The sequence below is a fragment of the Carcharodon carcharias genome, chromosome 7, assembly GCF_017639515.1.
Source record: "Carcharodon carcharias isolate sCarCar2 chromosome 7, sCarCar2.pri, whole genome shotgun sequence".
NCBI lineage: Eukaryota > Metazoa > Chordata > Chondrichthyes > Lamniformes > Lamnidae > Carcharodon > Carcharodon carcharias.
Genome location: NC_054473.1, coordinates 127,703,613 through 127,723,134, shown reverse-complemented (window position 1 = coordinate 127,723,134; position 19,522 = coordinate 127,703,613). Strand labels below are relative to the sequence as shown.

The following is a 19,522-nucleotide window of genomic DNA, read 5'->3' as shown; positions in this document are numbered from 1 at the left end:
AGACTACTTGTTCTGTTTTTTATTATATATTTTAATGGTCTTCCTCCTTTACAGATTTTCAGTATTTTCTAAAGGTTCAAGTACATTATTTAATTATTCTTTGTTCAAAGTCTTTCCTCCTTCATTGCAGTTATATGGTTCTAAATTCTATTTTTGTTTCCTTACTTGTGGATGATAATTTTTGCTGAAGCTGTATCATTGTAATATTGTACAAGGGAAATATTTCTACTATCAATGATCCAGTATTGATAGAAAGTGCTGGAAAAACTCAGTGGGACTGGCAGCATCTTCAGTCATGAAGAAGTCAAATTGGACTCGAAACGTTAACTCTGTTTCTCTCTCCACAGATGTTGCCAGACCTGCTGAGTTTTTCCAGCATTTTCTGTTTTTATTTCACATGCCCAGCATCAGCAGTATTTTGCTTTTATTATCCAGTATTTATAGGTCCACTCCGGTTGGTGTGTCCGAGCACAGCATCAATGCTGCTTAAAAGTATTTGCCCCCAAACTTCAGTGCAAACATTATTATGCACAAAAATCATCTAAAATGCCATTAGCTCTTCGTTTTAATTTAATGGCATAAAAAACTTGCTTTTATATAATATTTTATCACATTTAATATACAACTAGGTGTGAAGTGCAGTGACTGGAAGGTAAGGTATGATACCCAATTTGTGCACAGCAAGGTCTCATATCTGTTCTTTGTGATATTGATTGTTGGGGCAATATTGGTCAGAACACCAGGAAACCTCCCGAATTATATAGTGAAATGGGATCTTTAACATCCACACTAAACACTGGAAACATTCTTTAGACATTAAGTGCCACATTTTATGGATAAGTTTTGTGATTACCCCCCAAAATTGTATAATGTTTAATATTAATTTTAGCTGCACACATTAACTGTAATAATGCATTGAGTGAAAATAGCATGAAGATATTAATTGTGAAGTTTCCTTTTTGATTTTTGCTGGTTTCAAATTATTACCACAAAAAGTGTTGGAAAATCTCAGCAGGCCTGGCAGAATTTGTGGAGTGACAAACCGAGTTAACGTTTCAAGTCTAACATGACTCGTCTTCAGAACTATTCCTGTTGAGTTTTTCCAACAATTTTTGTTTTTTATTTCACATCACCAGCATCTGCAGTATTTTGGTTTTAATTTGGGTTATATTTGCGATGTTTGCTTATTGCTGATTGGTGGTTTTCCTACCTGCCTTATGAATGGGACTTGTGGATAGCTTTTGTTAATTGAAACTTTTAACAAAACAATAACAGAAATACTCTTGCACAGTTCAGATAACTTTTTAAACAAATGAAGAATTGCATGCCCTGTTAAATACTGAAACCAACCCAAACAAATGTGTTTATTTTCATAGGGCAAATATTCAACTTAAATTTATTAAATACTAAGTATAAGTTTACTTTTCTGGCACTGTCAAGGTGATGGCCTTGTTTTCACTGGCAGCTTTTTCATGATTTTGATACTGAAATGCCTTTTGGAATCTTTTTAGCCAATCAAATTACCATAACATTTATCCCACTTTAAAATGGGGATTGGGAGAGGAGAATTAGGTTTCAAGCAGGAAAGTGGAAAAATAATTAAAGTGGGATAAAGGTAAGATAAAAGATTATAAAATGCACAATACTGAGCATTTGGCTAGAGTCATAGAGGTCTACAGCGCGGAAAAAGGCCCTTCGGCCCATCGAGTCTGCGCCAGTCAAACAAGTATCTAACTATTCTAATCCTATTTTCCAGCACTAGGCCCATAGCCTTGTATGCCATGGCATCGCAAATCACATCCAAATACTTCTTAAATGTTATGAGGGTTTATGCCTCTACTACCCTTTCACGCAGTAAGTTCCAAATTCCAACCACCCTCTGGGTGAAAAAATTCTTCCTCACATCCCCTCTAAACCTCCTGCCCCTTACCTTAAATCTATGCCCCCTGGTTATTGATCCCTCGACCAAGGGGAAAAGCTCTTTCCTGTCTACCCTATCTATGACCCTCATAATTTTATACACCTCAATCATGTCCCCCCTCAATCTCTTCTGTTCCAGGGAAAATAACCCCAGTCTATCCAATCTCTCCTCATAACTAAAACTCTCCAGAGTCAGGCAACATCCTGGTAAATCTCCTCTGCACACTTTCTACTGCAATCACATCCTTCCTATAATGTGGATTCCAGAACTACACACAATACTGTAGCTGTGTCCTAACCAGCATTTTATACAGTTCCAGCATAACCTCCCTGCTCTTATATTCTATGCCTCGGCTAATAAAGGCAAGTATCCCATATGCCTTCTTAACCACCTTATCTATCCCGCTACCTTAAGGGACTGGTGGACATGCACACCAAGGTCCCTCTGATCCTTGGTACTTCCCAGGGTCCTGCTATTCATCGTGTATTCCCGTGCCTTGTTTGTCCCACCCCCGTGCATCACCTCACACTTATCTGGATTAAATTCCATTTGCCACTGATCAGCCCATCTGACCAGCCCGTCTATATCCTCCTGTAATCCTCCTCACTTACTGCCCCACCAATTTTCGTGTCATCTGCGAACTTACTCATCAACCCTCCTACATTCAAGTCTAAATCATTTATAAATACCACAAACAGCAAGGGACCCAACAGTGTGGAACCCCACTGGACACAGGCATCCAGTCACAAAAACACTCCTTGACAATCACCCTCTGCTTCCTGCCACTCAGCCAATTCTGGATCCAATTTGCCAAATTGCCTTGGATCCCATGGGCTCTTACCTTCATTATCTCATGCGGGACCTTATCAAAAGCCTTGCTGAAGTCCAAGTAGACTACGTCAAATGCTTTGCCCTCATCTCTACACCTGGTCACCTCTTTGAAAAATTCAATCAAATTGGTCAGATATGACCTCCCCTTGACAAAACCATGCTGACTGTCCTTGATTAATCCCTGCCTCTCCAAATGTAGATCAATTCAATGCCTCAGAATTGCTTCCAATAGATTCCCCACCACTGAGGTTAGACTGACTGGCCTGTAGTTCCCTAGATTATCCCTTCCTCCCTTCTTGAATAATGGTACCACATTGGCTGTCCTCCAATCCTCTAGCACCTTTCCTGTGGCTAGAGAGGTATTGAAAATTATTGCCAGCACCCCTGCTATCTCCTCCCTTGCCTCACTCAATAGTCTGGGATACATTTCATCCAGGCCTGGAGATATATCTACTTTTAAGCCTGCCAGCCCACTTAGAACCTCCTCCCTTTCTATGCTAATTTATTTAATTATATCACAGTGCTTCTGCCTGATTTCCATACCCATGTCGTCCCTCTCACTTGTGAATACAGACACAAAGTATTCATTTAGAACCTTAACTAAGTCTTCTGGTTCCACACACAAATTACCACTCTGGTCCTTAATGGGCCCTACTCTTTCCCTAGTTATTCTCTTACTCTTAATGTACTTGTAAAATAACTTTGGATTTTCTTTTATTTTACCTGCCAATGTTTTATCATACCCCCTTTTTGCTCTCCTAATTTCCTTTTTAGGTTTCCCCCTACACATTCTATACTTCTCTAGGGTTTCCGCTGTTTTGAGCCTTCAGTATCTGCTATATGCCTCCCTTTTTCTCTTTATCCAATCCTGTATATCCCTCGACATCCAGGGTTCCTTGGATTTGTTGGTCCTACCCTTTGTCTTTACTGAAATATGTTGGCCCTGTACTCTCCCTGTTTCCTTCTTGAATGAGCCCCACTGCTTTGATGCAGATTTACCTACAAGTAGCTGCTCCCAGTCCACTCTGGCCAAATTATATCTGATCTTATTAAAATTGGCCTTTCCCCAATTTAGAACTCTCATTTCTGGCCCATCCTTGTCCTGTTCCATAACAGCTTTGAATCTAACAGAGTTGTGATCACTATCTACAAAATGTTTCCCCACTAATACCTCTACCACTTGCCCGGCTTCATTCCCTAAAATTAAGTCCAGGACCGCCCCCTCTCTTGTAGGACCTTCTACGTACTGGTTTAAAAAGCTCTCCTGGATGCATTTTAAGAATTCCGCTCCCTCTAAACCTATCACACTATGACTAACCCAGTTAATGTTGGGGAAGTTGAAATCCCCCACTATTACTACCCTATTATTTTTACACTTCTCTGAAATTTGCCTACACATCTGCCCTTCTATTTCCCTCTTAACTGTACAGTCCCAGCAATGTGATTGCTCCTTTTTTGTTTTTCAGTTCTACCCATATGGCTTCATTTGAGGAGCCTTCTAAGATGTCATCCCTCCTTACTGCTGTAATTAGATGTAATGTTAAAAGTTAACATTTTAAACGGCTAGAGAATGGCAAGTAAAAAAGTATCAGGGGAAGCAGAAATAGTCATTTCAATATTTTTATTATTTAAAATTCTTTCACGAGTGTTTAGTTTTACTTTTGGACTAACCATTCCTTGTGTTTATATAACTTAATTATGATAGTGGTGTTTTTTCTCGGTATCATCATGATTTTTAAAAAAAAATAATAAAATCAGTCATCTCGGAATTCAGTTTTCCTAAAGCTATTGACAGTCTAAGGTTAAGACTTCAGCAATGCATTCTAAAAATATAATGGTAATACTTTAAGGACAGTTTTAGTTGTAGAAAGATTAAAGGTTTTATTGAAATGCATTTGTCTTTCAGATGGTGATAAAATTTATCATTCGCCATCCCGTTCCTCTCTACGTTCTATTGGGAAAAGTGTTTGTAATCGACCCAGGGAAGGATTCAGAGTAACATTTTCAGATAAAATACTGGATTCGTGTACAGATGAGACCAATACCCAGAAAAATTCTATGAATTCAGATTTACAATATGATCATTCTTCAGGGTATAATAAGGAAAGCTTGCTTCAGACCAGGGAAAGAAACCTTACAAACTACACAGATACTTCCTTAATGAAAGATTCTTCTACAAATATTGACACAAACAGTATATTATCACATGATTATCACAAGCAACCGTACACAGATACAAAGACTTATCAGTCCACCCAGGAGCCTCAGAGTTCTTATTTAAACTATCAGACAGATAAAGCAAGCATTGGAATGAACAACGATAGATTGTTTAAATTGAATTCAGGTAGTACTAATGCTAACATTTTAGTTTTACTCCTTTACTGGCCCATTGATTGTTGTGTTGTTTTTAATTTTCTTTCAGTTTACTTTATTTTAATACATCAATAGTATTTTAATAAACTTTATGTATTTCTATAGTTTCTATTATTATACTGATATTTACAGTTAAGCTATGATTATTTGTAACAACGTTGACATTCGCACAACATATTGGTGAAAGTGAAGACTTTATTCCAAACATAGATGTAAGAATTTTTCTACGTCTGACAGTAATCTAGGGTTTTTTTGTTTTTCTTCACTTGATGCAACGTGATGCTCTTTGTTGGGGTGGGAGGAGGTGTGGGTGATTGTTCTTTAATATACCACATCAGTAGCACCAACACTGGAAAAGTATCTCGACTGAATTCTGTGTTTTGCATTGATTGAAAAATGATTAAGCAAAAGTCGAAGTGCCTCAAGTATGCTTGTGGTAACAGAGATTCTAATACTCAATGCAATAATGTGTTGCATTGTCCCACTAAATTCATATTTAAGAAAGAAAAATGGGGGGCATAGTGCTTTTTTTAGGGTAAACTGAATATCCCAGTGTGTCTATTGAGCTATAAAATGAATTGAGATGAAGGAATCTGGTAATGATTTTCCCTCATTTTTTTTCTTAATCTGCCCAGACTTGAAAACAAATAGTACATTTGGAAGCAGAAAAAATAGCCATGTAGATGATGGTGCTAACAGTCAAAGATCAAAAATTACTTCTAGTGGCTTATTACCACGTCATGGAACTTCATCTTTTGACCACTTACTCGATCGGCAAAGTTTGATATCACCTGCCAGCTCTTTTACATCCCTTTATTCCAATAGTTCAAAGAGGGGCTTTACGGAGCATATGAATTTAGAATTTACAGCCAACAAGAACTCAGAGAGAAGATCGCAACTAACTACAGCCAATGTGGAAAACTTTGAGTCTAAATTAGAACCGAAGAAAACAAGCAGCTTAAGTTCACTATCATGCACGCAGCTGAGTTATGATAGAAAGGTAATAAACTCTGCTTATTAGCCTCAAAATTATTTTTTCCAGGATGCATTTGTCTCTATACAGTCACGTTTTTTCCAGTATTAGAGGATCAATATAGGGTTATGTAGACTTGAAACATTCAAAATATTAGTTAACTTTGTTCATAAACCTCAAACCACAATGCCTACCACCACCATGTTTCTCATCATTGACTTCGCTATAACTTGGAAATTTTGCCACCAGGAAAATGGGAACCTGTAAAGCATACGGCCCAATCCTCAGGCCAAATTAATTCTAGTGGTTTCCCTAAATTGCAGCAGTGACTACTCCTCAAAATAATTCATTAACTATGAAATGCTTTGGCATGTTTTGAGTTTATGATAAGTGCTATATGAATGTAAATTCTCTCTGTTTAAATTAACTTCCTTAGACTCTTTGCTTTATATGCAAAAAACAGAAAATGTTGAAAGACCTCAGAGCAGGTTGGTCAGCATCCATAAGGAGTGGTGCATGTTTTCATTCTCATGGTTCACTGTGTCCATGTATGTATGGGCTGCCCAAGACACACAAAAGTGATGTCCCTTTACACCCTATCTTATCTATGACTGATTCTGCATGACACGGATTGGCCAAATGGTTGATTGAGTTGCTAGAACCAATTCTGAGTACATGGTGAAGGATTCGTTCATCTTCGCGAGAATGTACAAGACTTGCATATCAATAGCAATGCTGTGTCCATGTGCTTGTTCAACATTGCTAGCCTACTCAAGGAAACCATAGACACTTGTGCTGCATCACATGGCAATCTTGATGTGCTGTCATTGTCTGAATCTGTATTTGTTGAATTTACGATCTTGGCAACCTGCGCAGTTGAGTTCTGCTTTAACGATATGCTTTAATGAGCATGTATGCCCAAATAGATGGTGTTGCCATGGGATCCTCTCCAGGCCCAACTTTCGTTAACATTTTTGTTGGTTTCCACAAGAAACAGGTCTTCGATGGAATGATCCTTAATCCCCCTACCCCGTGCATATTTCCGACAAAAAGGTGATACATTTGCTATATTTGAATCTGCAGCTGTGTAAGAATTTCCTTACACACCTCAATGGGGTCCATCCATGACTACAGTGGTTCAAGAAGGCAGTTCACCACCACCTTCTCAAGGGCAATTAGGGATGGGCAATAAATGCCGGCCTAGCTAACGACGTCCACATCCCATGAACGAATGAAAAAAGACCCTGCGCTCAAATTCACCTTTGAAATGGAACCATCTAATGAGCTGCCTTTCCCTAACATGCTAGTTGAAAAATCTGCTAATGGATTCTCCACTATGTACTGCAAGCCCACCTTCACTGGTCAGTATACACATTGGGATTCCTACAACTCCATGCTATAAGATTGGCCTTATTGGCAATCTCATAAATAGGGCCCAGCCATTTGTTCATTGTGCAAGCTTGATACTGAAATACGGCGCATCAAAGCTATTCTGTGGGATAATGACAATCCTGATCAGATCATTGCTTACTTTGTATCATGCCAACTCATGAATGGGCCTAAGATACCATGTTTGGTCCTGAAAAGTGCCCAGTGTACCTCAGATTTCCTGGAAGGGTAAGGTGTCTCAAAAATTTGAGCAACAGTTGGAGCTAGCCGTTTCATGCTGCTACTATGCAGTACAACACGGGTGGTATTCTCCACTGACAGGATGCTACTGTCAAGCCAAAAGATGTTCTGTCTACCATACAAATGAGTAATGTAGTATATGAATTTCAGTGCCAGTATGATGCCAGGTATGTAGGCCATACATCCCAACGACTGGTGGATCGTATCAAACAGCACATCCCTTTGGCTGTTCGCAACAGGCAGATTACTGACCGTACTCAATCAGTCCATGCTTGCAAAGTTCAGAACATAGTTTCCAATATTAGATGTGATTCCGTGATTGGACACAGAAAATCCCAAGTGTGTTAAGAATTACACCAAAAGCCAATTTAAGATCATCAGTTGGGCTCGCAATGTGGCTCACTTAAGCTTGCTAGAAGCTACATACATTCATATGCAGGGCCCTGTCCTCTGCAAACAAAAAGAATATGTCCCAGCTTGCGCCTTGTTCAACTAAACTAAAGCTTGCGGAATAACTGTTCCCTGATACATTCTCCAGGGCAATGCCTCAGCCAATCAGAGTCGACTTGCCTGGTTTGAACTTAAACAAAAGCTTGGAGGATAACTGTTCTCTGGTGCATTCTCCGTGGCAACTCCACGACCAGAGTTCACTTGCCAGCCAATCAGAACCCCTTTCCTCATACAGCATAAATTTGTTGTTTCCTTTGAAATTTGGTATTCTTGCGATCCTGTCTTCGTGAGTTAAGTTGAAAAACTTTGATAACATTTCTTTTTACAGCAATACTTATTGGAGTTTTTTTTAATTCAATAAAATTGTACTTTTTATTTTTTATTTTTCTTTCTGAACTGAATTTTTCTTTCCCTCTCTCCTTTTTATTCCTCTCTTTGTACCTCATTTAACATTGAATTTACTATTCTAACTTTCACTTCCCGTTTCAGACTTCACTGTTCATTTAACAATTCTTCAATCTGACTTGAGAAGATACACTGTTGCTTGTCCTGTTCAAACAGATCTCCGATGTCCTACCTTTTCCATCTCCCACTTACACCAACTTTCAGTACAAGATCATGTAGAAATTAAATGGGCAAGGTCAAATCTAACAGGGCACCTTCACTGGCTGTAGTAAATTCTGGCTCACTGTGTTTTGAAATTAATATGTTCAAATAAAAATGGCAACCTGACTTTATGTTTTATTTTGACCATGCAATTGTTTTGAATTTGGATTTGAATTGGTAAGCTGCTGCTGCTTTAGGAGGCAAGTCTGCCCAGTGTTTATATTTCAGATGCCCAAATCATCGTCTATCCAAAATTAGAATGGCAGTTTTAAATGTACTCTCAGTCTGAATGCAAATGTTAATACAAATTGTAAATTGTTCATTTCTTTCTTTTCCCCCTTTACTAGCAAACAACTCTGGATAAATTACTTGAAGTAGAAGAATGTGGCGATTATCGTCCTCGAACTCCAACTGGGCTCAGCTCTAGTGTCTCCACAAGTGTTTCCTCCCTCTTGCTGAATCTACTTGATCTAGTGGACCAATATTGGAATGGTTCAAGATCTCTTCAGTCAAACCAGAGGTTTCTTAGTAAGTTGTCTACCATGATTCCTTTTTGCTATATGTACTCATGTGGTCCCAAAGTTCAATTAGCAAAATAATTTGAACTACATTGTGCTTTTTAATATTCATTTATTTTCCTGAAAATATGTTTTAGTGGAAAATGGCACTGAATTACCTGTTGTTGATTATTAGAATATGCAGAATTTTTTTATGTTATTTAATATAGAGGTGATGCATAAACTTTGGGATTTTGGGCTTTTGGATACAGAAGAAATTTGTTATGATTTATATTACATTTGCGAAATGTAGCTCTGAAAAAATTAAATTCACAGGTTAGCAGTATTGAAAAATACTGAGGAGTTAGAATTTAGATGAAGCATCTTCCCAAATTTCTGGAGATAATAGAATTTTGATTAGACATTCAAAGACCATTCTTGCTGGGATGATCTTATTAATCAGAGCAGGAGATGCTTTGTAGCCCGCCCACTCAGGTGTTCATTAACGGTGATGGTGTGGCATATTTTGTTATTTTCTTTATTTAAAGGAGTAAAACTGAAATTAAGTTGAAGTATTGTGAGGTTTACTGTAGATCTGTTTATTGGCATATTGGTTCTGAAATAAACTAATTTGTTGTTTTACATTCAACCTCATTTCACTAAAATGTTAATCAAACTTTGCCTTTTTGAAGATTAGAGAAATGCACCTGGTCAGATTATTATCCAGTATATATATAAAAGAAGGTTTCGTTGATTGATGATCGTACTAGTTTATGACTATATTGTGGGCAGTAAAGGCAAACTGATCGTAAGGGACATGGCACCTCTGACGCTGAAACTTGTAGCGCTTGTTTTTGGGATAATTTTATCATTATGCTGTGTCAGTCACAAGTTTTGTACAAATACTTAAGTATCAACATTCTTAAAATATAAGCTAAGAATATTTCCATCATAATACATAGCTAATTTAAAACCAACCTTGTAACACCTAGCAGAATTCTTATCCTATATTATGATCTTAAAAGGATCTAATCCCTAAAGATGAGATAATTCTTCTAGGGACAATGTCTCATTAAATGAAAACAAGCAACAACTTATACTTATGGAGCGCCTTTACCTTAGTAAAATGTCCCAAGATGCTTCACAGGAGTGTTATTGTTATGACACAGCAGCTGGTAAAGGCTGAGCTATTTAAAATCCTTGAGGGAAACAACTGTCATAACCTATATTTTCAATTGGAATGTTTGAGATGCAACTTTGAATTCAGAAATAAAACCGCCAAGCCTCCAGAGAATTTTTATATAAATTAAATTAAACATTTATTAATTCTAATTTTTTATTTTTAATAAGAAATTAAACTCATATACATGTCTACAAATTACTACCATAATAACTATTAAATAAATCCCCAAATGAATCACTCCCAGGTAATCTTCCCCAAGGCAACAATAACCCATGGACTTAAACAGACAACAGGCAAAGCACATTTTATCTTACGAATTCAAAATGAGGTTCCTTTCAATTTGGCTCCTTCGCAGGTAGGGCTTAAAGGCTGCTTAGATATTACATGCCTCTGACTTCCACACATAAAACTTTTCTGTATATACCTAGCCTTCCCTTTCAATGTAACTCTCATTGTATCATCAGGCTCTTTGAACTCCACTTCTTCTAACGATAAAACCCCTTTCATAATACCAATTTTATTACTAATATAAACATATTGTCCAGGATTTTCCCCTTGGCGATTTGGGGGCAGGGCCCGGTCACCGAGGGGAAAATGACATTGGGAGGAATCCCCAACATCATCCTAGGCCATTTAAATTTTTAGGAAGGCGGGCGGACAGCGAAATCAGCTGTCCGCCCGCCGACCAGTCAATGGCCAATTGAGGTAATTGACAGGCTAGTTAAAGTAATTAAAGACCTGCCCATCCAACCTTAATGCTGGTGGGCAGGCCAGGAGCCCCAGCGGGCTCCAGATTATTTATGAAACTTCATCTACTGGTGGGATGAAGTTTCATGTCCGTATTGTGAAAAATTAATAAAGTTTATGTGGTCTTTATTAACATGTCCCATCTTGTGTGACATTGTCACATGAGGGGACATGTTAATTTTTTAATGTTTCTATTTTTAATGTTTTTGACTGTCAGTATTCTCCCTGAGACAGGACTTTGCCTCAGGGAGAAGTGCACTCTTACGTGCACATGTGCGAAAGAGCGCACTTTGACAGTTGGGGAATCCCTTCCCCCCCCACACAGGAAGCGCATAGTGCTTCCCATTGGGGATGCCGCTGAGCGGGCCTTAATTGGCCCGCCCACTTAAAATGGCGGTGGGCCCCGTTTCAGTGGCGGGGGTCGGCTACCCGCCCGCCGCCAAGCCGTTGGGGCCCACCCGCCATCCAAGGGCAAGATTCTGCCCATTGTTTGGTGTCTCCTGGCTAGGCGCAAGATTTCACCCCCAGTCTTTGAATGGTTTATTCAACAAAATGCAAATAGACCCAGATCAAAACTACTATACATCAAAGCACCCAGACTAGCTGGCTTTAATCCAATTAAAACACACACACATCCACAGACACAGACCCTGTCCAATTTAAAATAATTTCCAATAACATTATATACTTTAATATCTCTTCATATTAAGAGATTAACTTTGAAGTTTGATAACTTTCAAGTTATCAAAGAAAATTTGACACAGCCAAATAAGGAGATATTAAGACAGATGACCAAAAGTTTAGTCAAAAAGGTAGGTTTTAAGGAGTGTCTTAAAGGAAGAAAGAGAGGAAGGGACGTTTATGGAGTGATTCCAGAGCTTGGGGCCTTGGCAGTTGAAGACATGGCCATCAATGGTTGAGTGATTAAAATTGGGAACGCTCAGGAGGTCAGATTTGGAGGAACGTAGATATTGGAAATTGTTGGACTGGATCATGAGGGGAGAAGCCATGGAGGGATTTGAAAACAAAGATGAGAATTTTAATATTCAGGTATTGCTTAACCAAAAGCCAGTGTAGGTTAGTGAGGATGGGGTATTTGGTGAGTCAGGTCACGGGCAGTGTTTTGGTATGAACTCAAGTTCACAAAGGGTAGGAGATGGGAGGCCAGCCAAGAGTGCATTGCAATAGTCAAGTCTAGAGGTAACAAAGGTGTGAATGAAAGTTTCAGCAGCATTTGAGCTGAAGCACTGGCAGAGTCTTGTGATGTTATGGAGGTGGAAACCAGCGGTTTTAGTGATATGATAATGGATGGTGGGAAGCTCGTCCCGGGGTCAAATATGACATCATGGTTGCAAGCAGTTTAGTTCAGCCTCAGTTGTGACGGAGAGGAATTGAATTGGTCGCAAGAGAACAGAGTTTGTGGCAGGGACAATGGCTTCTGTCTTCCTAACATTTATTTGGAAATTCCTGCTCATCCAGTACTGTACATTGGACAGGCAGTCTGATAATTTAGAGACAGTGGAGAGGTTGAGAGAGGTGATGGTGATGTAGAACTGGGTATTGTCAGCATACAAGTGGAAAATGACGCTGTGTTTTCGGAATGTGTCACAGAGGAGCAGCACATGGATGAGAAATAGGAGTGGGCCAAGAATAGATTTCCGGGACACTCAAGAATATCGACTTGGGAGCATGAAGAGAAGCCTTCTGGCTGTGAGTGGATTGCTAAGAGTGGAACCAGGTGAGTGCAGTCCACACAGCTGGATGACAGTGGAAGAAGCGTGGAGTAGGATGATGTGGTCAGCTGTGACAAAGGCTGCAGACGAGTAAACAAGGCCGAGGAAGGATATTTTACCTTTGTCTCAATTACATATAATGTAATCTGTGACTTTGATGAGAGCTATTTTGGTGCTGTGGCAGAGCAGAAACCTGATTGGAGGGATTCAAACATGAAGTTCTGGGAAAGATAAGAGCAGACTTGGGAAGTAACAGCATGTTCAAGGACTTAAGAGGAAACTGAGATGGAGTTTGTAAGGATGGAAGGGTCAAGCATTGATTTTTGAGAGGAGAGGTGATGACAACAGATTTGAAGGAGAGAGAACCATTAGCTACCAAGTTACTTGATATTATTAAGGAAAACTAAGAATTGTGTGCCACAAGCAGTCCTCATACCACTCCTGGCACCAAAAGGCCCATGTCATGAACAGTATCATCCATGTACATACAAGCTGTGAACTGACACTATTATCTTAAATTGGTGCTTCCATAATCAGGAAGGGCGATTCTATTGTCTGTCTTTATTGAAAGATTATGCGGATTTGACTCAGGTCTTAATTGAATCTGAGACATATATACTTAGCATCTTACAAGTGGAAAAACTGACAGCAAAGATCTCAACAGAGGTAAAATGAAAACACACACCTGCAGTTGGCTCGTCTCATTTTTGACAAGGGAGCTCTCTTACATAGATCTTCCAAGCTACCGGAAGCAAAATTTCTGTTGTAGTTTTCAAGACGAAGTGTAGTTTACAGGAGGTAGCGGACCCCATAGATCTCATGCCAAAAAACTCTCTTGTATACTTTACCACTCGGCTATTTGCTTTCATATCATGAAATACAGTATTCTGGTGAAGGGTTGACATTTTCAACCCTTACTGGTCAAAGAAGATAGAATGAATAGCCTTCCTCAATCGAAGTTAACATGTAGTCTTTTATATTCTGTATGTGGAATTCTTTAGAAAGATCAGGAGTAGGTAGAATGTGGATTTGAGGCCACAGTCAGATCAACCGTGGTCTTACTGAATGGCGAAATAGGCTCAAGGGACCGAATGGCCTACTCCTGCTCCTAGTTCGTATGTTTAGAAATAGTTTGGACTCGTCACAAATCTCTCCTAGCCCCTCATCATCTGGGTGTAGTTTGGAGCTGCTCTGTTTTTACTGTGATTTGCTTAGTATTCAACTTTGTTGCATCGCTTTTCAAAGCTGTCTCCTTCAGCCAAGGAACTAAAGATGCAGTCCAAACAATATATTAAATGAACCAGTGGGGGAAGGGCAACTGATTAAGACAGTTAAAAGCAAAATACTGCGGATGCTGGAAATCTGAAACAAAAATACCTGGAAAAACTCAGCAGGTCTGACAGCATGTGTGGAGAGGAATACAGTTGACGTTTCGAGTCCATATTACTCTTCATCAGAACTAAGGAAATAGCAAAATGAGGTGACAGTAGTCCATTATAAAATGACAATGTTCCTAGGTAATATATTTTCCTCCCATAAGATGATTAGAAGTTAAACATCTCTTAATGAAATATGATATTCTATAATAGATAATCTAACATTTTATTAGTTGTTGCAAAACTGCTTTCAGCATAAATTTGTTGGCATAAATTTTATTTATATTGCTGCAGTTTTACAACATAATTACATCTTTCCATTTGCTATTTTTCTGAAGCTTACACATCACCTTATAAACACTTACGTTCAATGAAAGTTGCAGTGCCATGTTATTGTTTCCAAAATATCAAGTTATGTTGGATTTTATTTTTTTAAATTCCATCCATTGTGCTTGTTCAATGATGTAATGTTTTAAATAGGCTACCATTCCTCATTAACACCCTATACTTTACCAAAGCTCCAGCTCATGAAATGCTGTCCAATCTGGTTAACTCCGTGTCCATACCAAAAGTTCAAAGCCTTGAGAAAAAGGTTAAAGCATTGACTGAAGAAAACAAATCTTTGCTGACCAGAACAGGCTTTGGCTTGGACACTGCAGAATTGCAGCGTGTAAAGCATCAATTAACTCAGAAACAGGATGATCTGGTAAGTAGCATTTTAAACTTGCTTATTACAGATCTTGTCTGAAACAGTTTGACACTGTTTGAAAATTTGACTTGAAACTCCAGGAAGTTCTTATCTGGCCATATGAAAAGCATTCTTTCAAATAAATGTCTAATAGGTCAAATAGTGAAGAACTGGACAATCAATTATTTTCCTCCATACAGGTTGCTATTACTAAGTAATACTTAGCTCCATTTTACATTTTTCTGGTAGCACCAACAAAAAAGGACAAAAGCTTAATTGTCAAAAATTGTAATCCTTCAATAGGCCAAGTGACCATAAATATCCCAGAGTCCAGTAATTTCTGGATAGATAATGAGTCATTTTAGTTGCCTAAGAACCCAATTTTTCGTGCGCTTAAAATATTATCCAAATTCATTTTTTAAATGTTAGTTCTGATGAAATAAGTAGAACCACCATGCTTCAGTATTGCTGAATAATCAAAAGTGTTTTAAATTTATATACACATCTGTAATTCTATCCAAGACATCCAAAGATTAGTTAGGAACGCAGAATTTAATTATAAAAAATATAGTGCAAATTTTACCAGTCCAATCTTTTGAAGTATTGCATCATGCAGCTATACTATATGTGTAAGAAAAAAAATGGTAAGTTCATATTCTTTGAAATTAAATCTGTAAAAGAGTTAGCATAGCAATAAATTAATCAATGTATGAATTAATACATGGGCTGGGACTTAATGGAGCGGAATAAGTGGCGGGAGGACCTACATAATCGCGGGAGAAGCCTCGCAGCACATTAAAGCTGACCCTCATTTAGTCAATGGCCGAATGGGCCAACATTGGGAACCCTCCCACTAGCTTATTAGAATCATTGAGCCACTTAAAGGCCATTATCCCCCAGCCAACCAGGATTTAGTGGTGGCTCAGGGATTTTCCTGGACTCACACAGGTCTCCTGTGCCATTTGAATGCTGCCAGCAAACCCTGTCAGGTTTGCCAGTAGCCTCCTAGGAGGACCCCTCTTTCAAAGACATACTGTGCCTGATTGAGGGCCCTGGCTTTGGTAAGGACAGGTGCCCACTGAGAGCCACCCTCTGCCTTTGCATCTGGCCCCTTCCTGTGTCCCCCATCTGTGCCATGTTAATTGAATCAAAATTAAGTTCAGTGTATACAAGGGGGACAGTCGTTAGATAATGACTTGAGAGCACAAAGAGACACTTATTAATACTGATAGTTGGGTTGGAGAGTAAAGAGGTGTACATTTGTAATGTCTCACTTTGTGAATAAATGTAAAGCTAAGTAAGGATTGACTTTCGGTGGTCTCCTTCACTGCCTAGCTGTAAGAAATCTTAACAATGTACTCCCCCCTCTCCAGAGATCCAGCGATGATCCCTGGTGAAGGCTTCAGAACATTACCAGCGGCAGCCACCACTACTAGTAGTGCTCCCGTAATGCAGAGCTGCTGGCCTCTGATTGGCCAGCAGACTCTCTGTCAACTGATGCCACTATCCTCATGTTGCAATTATGAAATAGTGACCTTCTAAAATGTGCATGGTGACAAATCTGCAGAACAATAATAATTTGTTCCCTTTGGTATGTAAGTGGATGCCAGACAATCGTATAAGGAAATAAAGAAATAGGAGGAAAACCTTCTACCTAATGCTTTGGTAGTATAAAACAAAAACAAAAATACCTGGAAAAACTCAGGTCTGGCAGCATCTGCGGAGAGGAGCACAGTTAACGTTTTGAGTCCGAAACATTAACTGTGCTCCTCTCTGCAGATGCTGCCAGACCTGCTGAGTTTTTCCAGGTATTTTTGTTTTTGTTTTGGATTTCCAGCATTCACAGTTTTTTGCTTTTAGCTTTGGAAGTATGTTGTGCTGTAGTAAGAGAAATGTAAAACAAGTGATGAGTGATGTTAAGGTAACATTTTGCTTCAATGTCTTTGAAGGAAAGTTTAAAAGGAAGGCTAGCAAAAGTCCTGGATGAAAACAATAAGCTGCGTTCTCAACTAACAAGTTTGGAACTTGTTAATTGTGCTGGAAATCAACTACAGAACAGTAAGCCACTTTTATTTTTACATTTAAAGATTTTTGCAGTTATAATGAGATATAATCCAGTTGGCAGATTAGCTCATATAATCTCAATTTTTAGTACACTGAATTAAGTTAAAGTGACTTTACAGAAAAAATTCATTTGAAGCATCTTAGTAGATAATTGACCTTTCCTGATGTGCAAGAATAGCCACATGGTTATAATACCATGGTAAGGTATGGGTATGCTGCCTGAGTCCAATATTTTGAGCAGCCGAAAACATATTCTTGGTATCTGCTTGCCATAACCAACCCCTTTGTGCCTATTAATGTATTTTATTTATATTTTATTATTCATTTTTTTCTCCACCAGTGTTTCTTAACCAGACTTTTTTGAAGACGTGACTCTCATATGGTAAAACAAACAGTATACCCATACTCCACGTGGCATTATACCCAAGTGGCCATTCTTAACCGAAGAGCTATTAAGCTATTCAATTACTGGAGCCTCATGGCTTGGCCTAATGTAACGTTCATTTTTGCGTTTCCAATAGGGAATGCTGAATGGGAATTGGGAGAAAAAGCTAAGATCGATTTCCTTTTTTATTCTACCTCTTTTAGTCCAAAAATGTCAGGGCCGGTTTAATATCCTATTGTTTCCTTAGGGAAAAAAATCCTTCTGTGTATTTGTAGTGTCATAGAATGTTATAACACAGAGGGAAGCCACTTGCTGCTTCTTTCCTTTGCTGGTTCTTTAAAAGAGCTGTTTAGTTCCAATGCCCAATTTTTTTCCTCACATAACCCTGGAAATTTGTCCTCTTCAAGTACATGTTCAGCTGCTTTTTGTTGGTTCCATGAAATCTGTATCCACCACTCTTTCTGGTATTGAGCTCTAGATTTAACTCTTATGTGAAAAAATACCTCTTTATTTCTTTAGTTTTTTCCATTAATTATTTTAAATCTATGACCTCTGATTATTGACCCTATTGCCAGAAGAAACAGTTTATCCTTACTTGCTGCTCTATTAAAACTCCTCATAGCTTTTAGCAACTCTGTTGGATCTCCCTTTAACCTTCCCTGCTCTAAGGATAACAATCCCAAGTTTCCCAGTCTCCACATAGCTGAAGTCCCTCATCCCTTGTATCATCCTGGTAGATCTCCTCTATACCCTCTCCCTTTCTCTCTAAGGAGTTGACAACCTTTCTAAAATGTGGTGCCTGGAATTGTAGACACTACTTCAGCTGAGGCCTAACTGGTAATTTATAAAGATTTAACGTGACTTGTTTTTGTTTTGAGTGCCCCAGTTTACAAAGTCAAAAATCCCATATGCTTTCTTAACCACCAGTCTACTTCGCAGAGTGAACATTCAGGAAATTTGTAAAAGATTGAAATTTTACAACTAATAGCTCTAGAAAGGTGCATATTTTAATTTTAAAAACTTGTTCAGATCAAGTTATATTAATTTTATCTACCAGATAACAAATATTACTTGTTTTGCAGAACTATGACCTAAATATAAACTTAGTTGGAAAATGTTCTGTAAAAAAATATTTTGTTTGAAATTTTTGCTGTTCTGTTGTGTTTTTTCAAGAGGACTTGCAGAAAGACAATGAGAGACTAAATTTGGAGGTGGAATACCTGAATCAGCAAATTAAGCAATACAACAAATTACAAGAAACTGTCACAATGTTACAGGAGAGCCACAGGTAATAAAAACTTGAACAATTTTATGATAAATTTTGGCACTATATCAACTAAATCATGTAAATATGGAAAAAAGATATGGAAAAACTGATATCTTTCTACAGTATCTGAGGCGTTAAAATTGGTGGTAAACATCTGCCATAATACCTGTTACAATTTAGAAATAGAATGTGACACTGCAATAAGAATAACTTGACTGTGGGAAGATAATTCAAAGTTTTAATTATAGTAACTTCTTTCTTATCTAGCTGCCATTTAAATAAATATCATGGATGCAGCTTAAAACTACTGAAACAAAATTATGATATTTTATAATATAAAAAGAAAAAAACTGCGGATGCTGGAAATCCAAAACAAAAACAGAATTACCTGGAAAAACTCAGCAGGTCTGGCAGCATCGGCGGAGAAGAAAAGAGTTGACGTTTCGAGTCCTCATGACCCTTCGATCTGCTTTTATCACTGCTTGTTTGTCCCTACAACCACACCCCCCCCACCTCTCTCTCTCTCTCTCCGCCCCCCACACACACACCTTAAACCAGCTTATATTTCAACTCTTTCTTGGACTCGAACTCAAGTTCTGTCGAAGGGTCATGAGGACTCGAAACGTCAACTCTTTTCTTCTCCGCCGATGCTGCCAGACCTGAGTTTTTCCAGGTAATTCTGTTTTTGTTTATGATATTTTATCATTTTTGGTAACTTTTTCTCCTTTGATCTATTATACTGTGAAAGTACTTAAAGGAATATATTTTACAATTTAGTAGAAAACCATTGCATTTGGAT

General features: G+C 38.4%; 1 protein-coding gene across 1 annotated transcript in view; it reads left to right on the top strand.

The window, feature by feature from the left end:
• The window catches only part of LOC121280248 (leucine-rich repeat-containing protein 36-like), a 49,482-nt gene that overhangs the window by 27,982 nt on the left and 1,978 nt on the right, over positions 1 to 19,522 (top strand). The window contains exons 8-12 of the mRNA XM_041192051.1: positions 5,761 to 6,125; positions 9,131 to 9,311; positions 14,838 to 15,025; positions 16,957 to 17,065; positions 18,630 to 18,744. Coding sequence (XP_041047985.1) covers positions 5,761 to 6,125; positions 9,131 to 9,311; positions 14,838 to 15,025; positions 16,957 to 17,065; positions 18,630 to 18,744 — 958 coding nt within the window. The remainder of the gene's footprint in view (positions 1 to 5,760; positions 6,126 to 9,130; positions 9,312 to 14,837; positions 15,026 to 16,956; positions 17,066 to 18,629; positions 18,745 to 19,522) is intronic.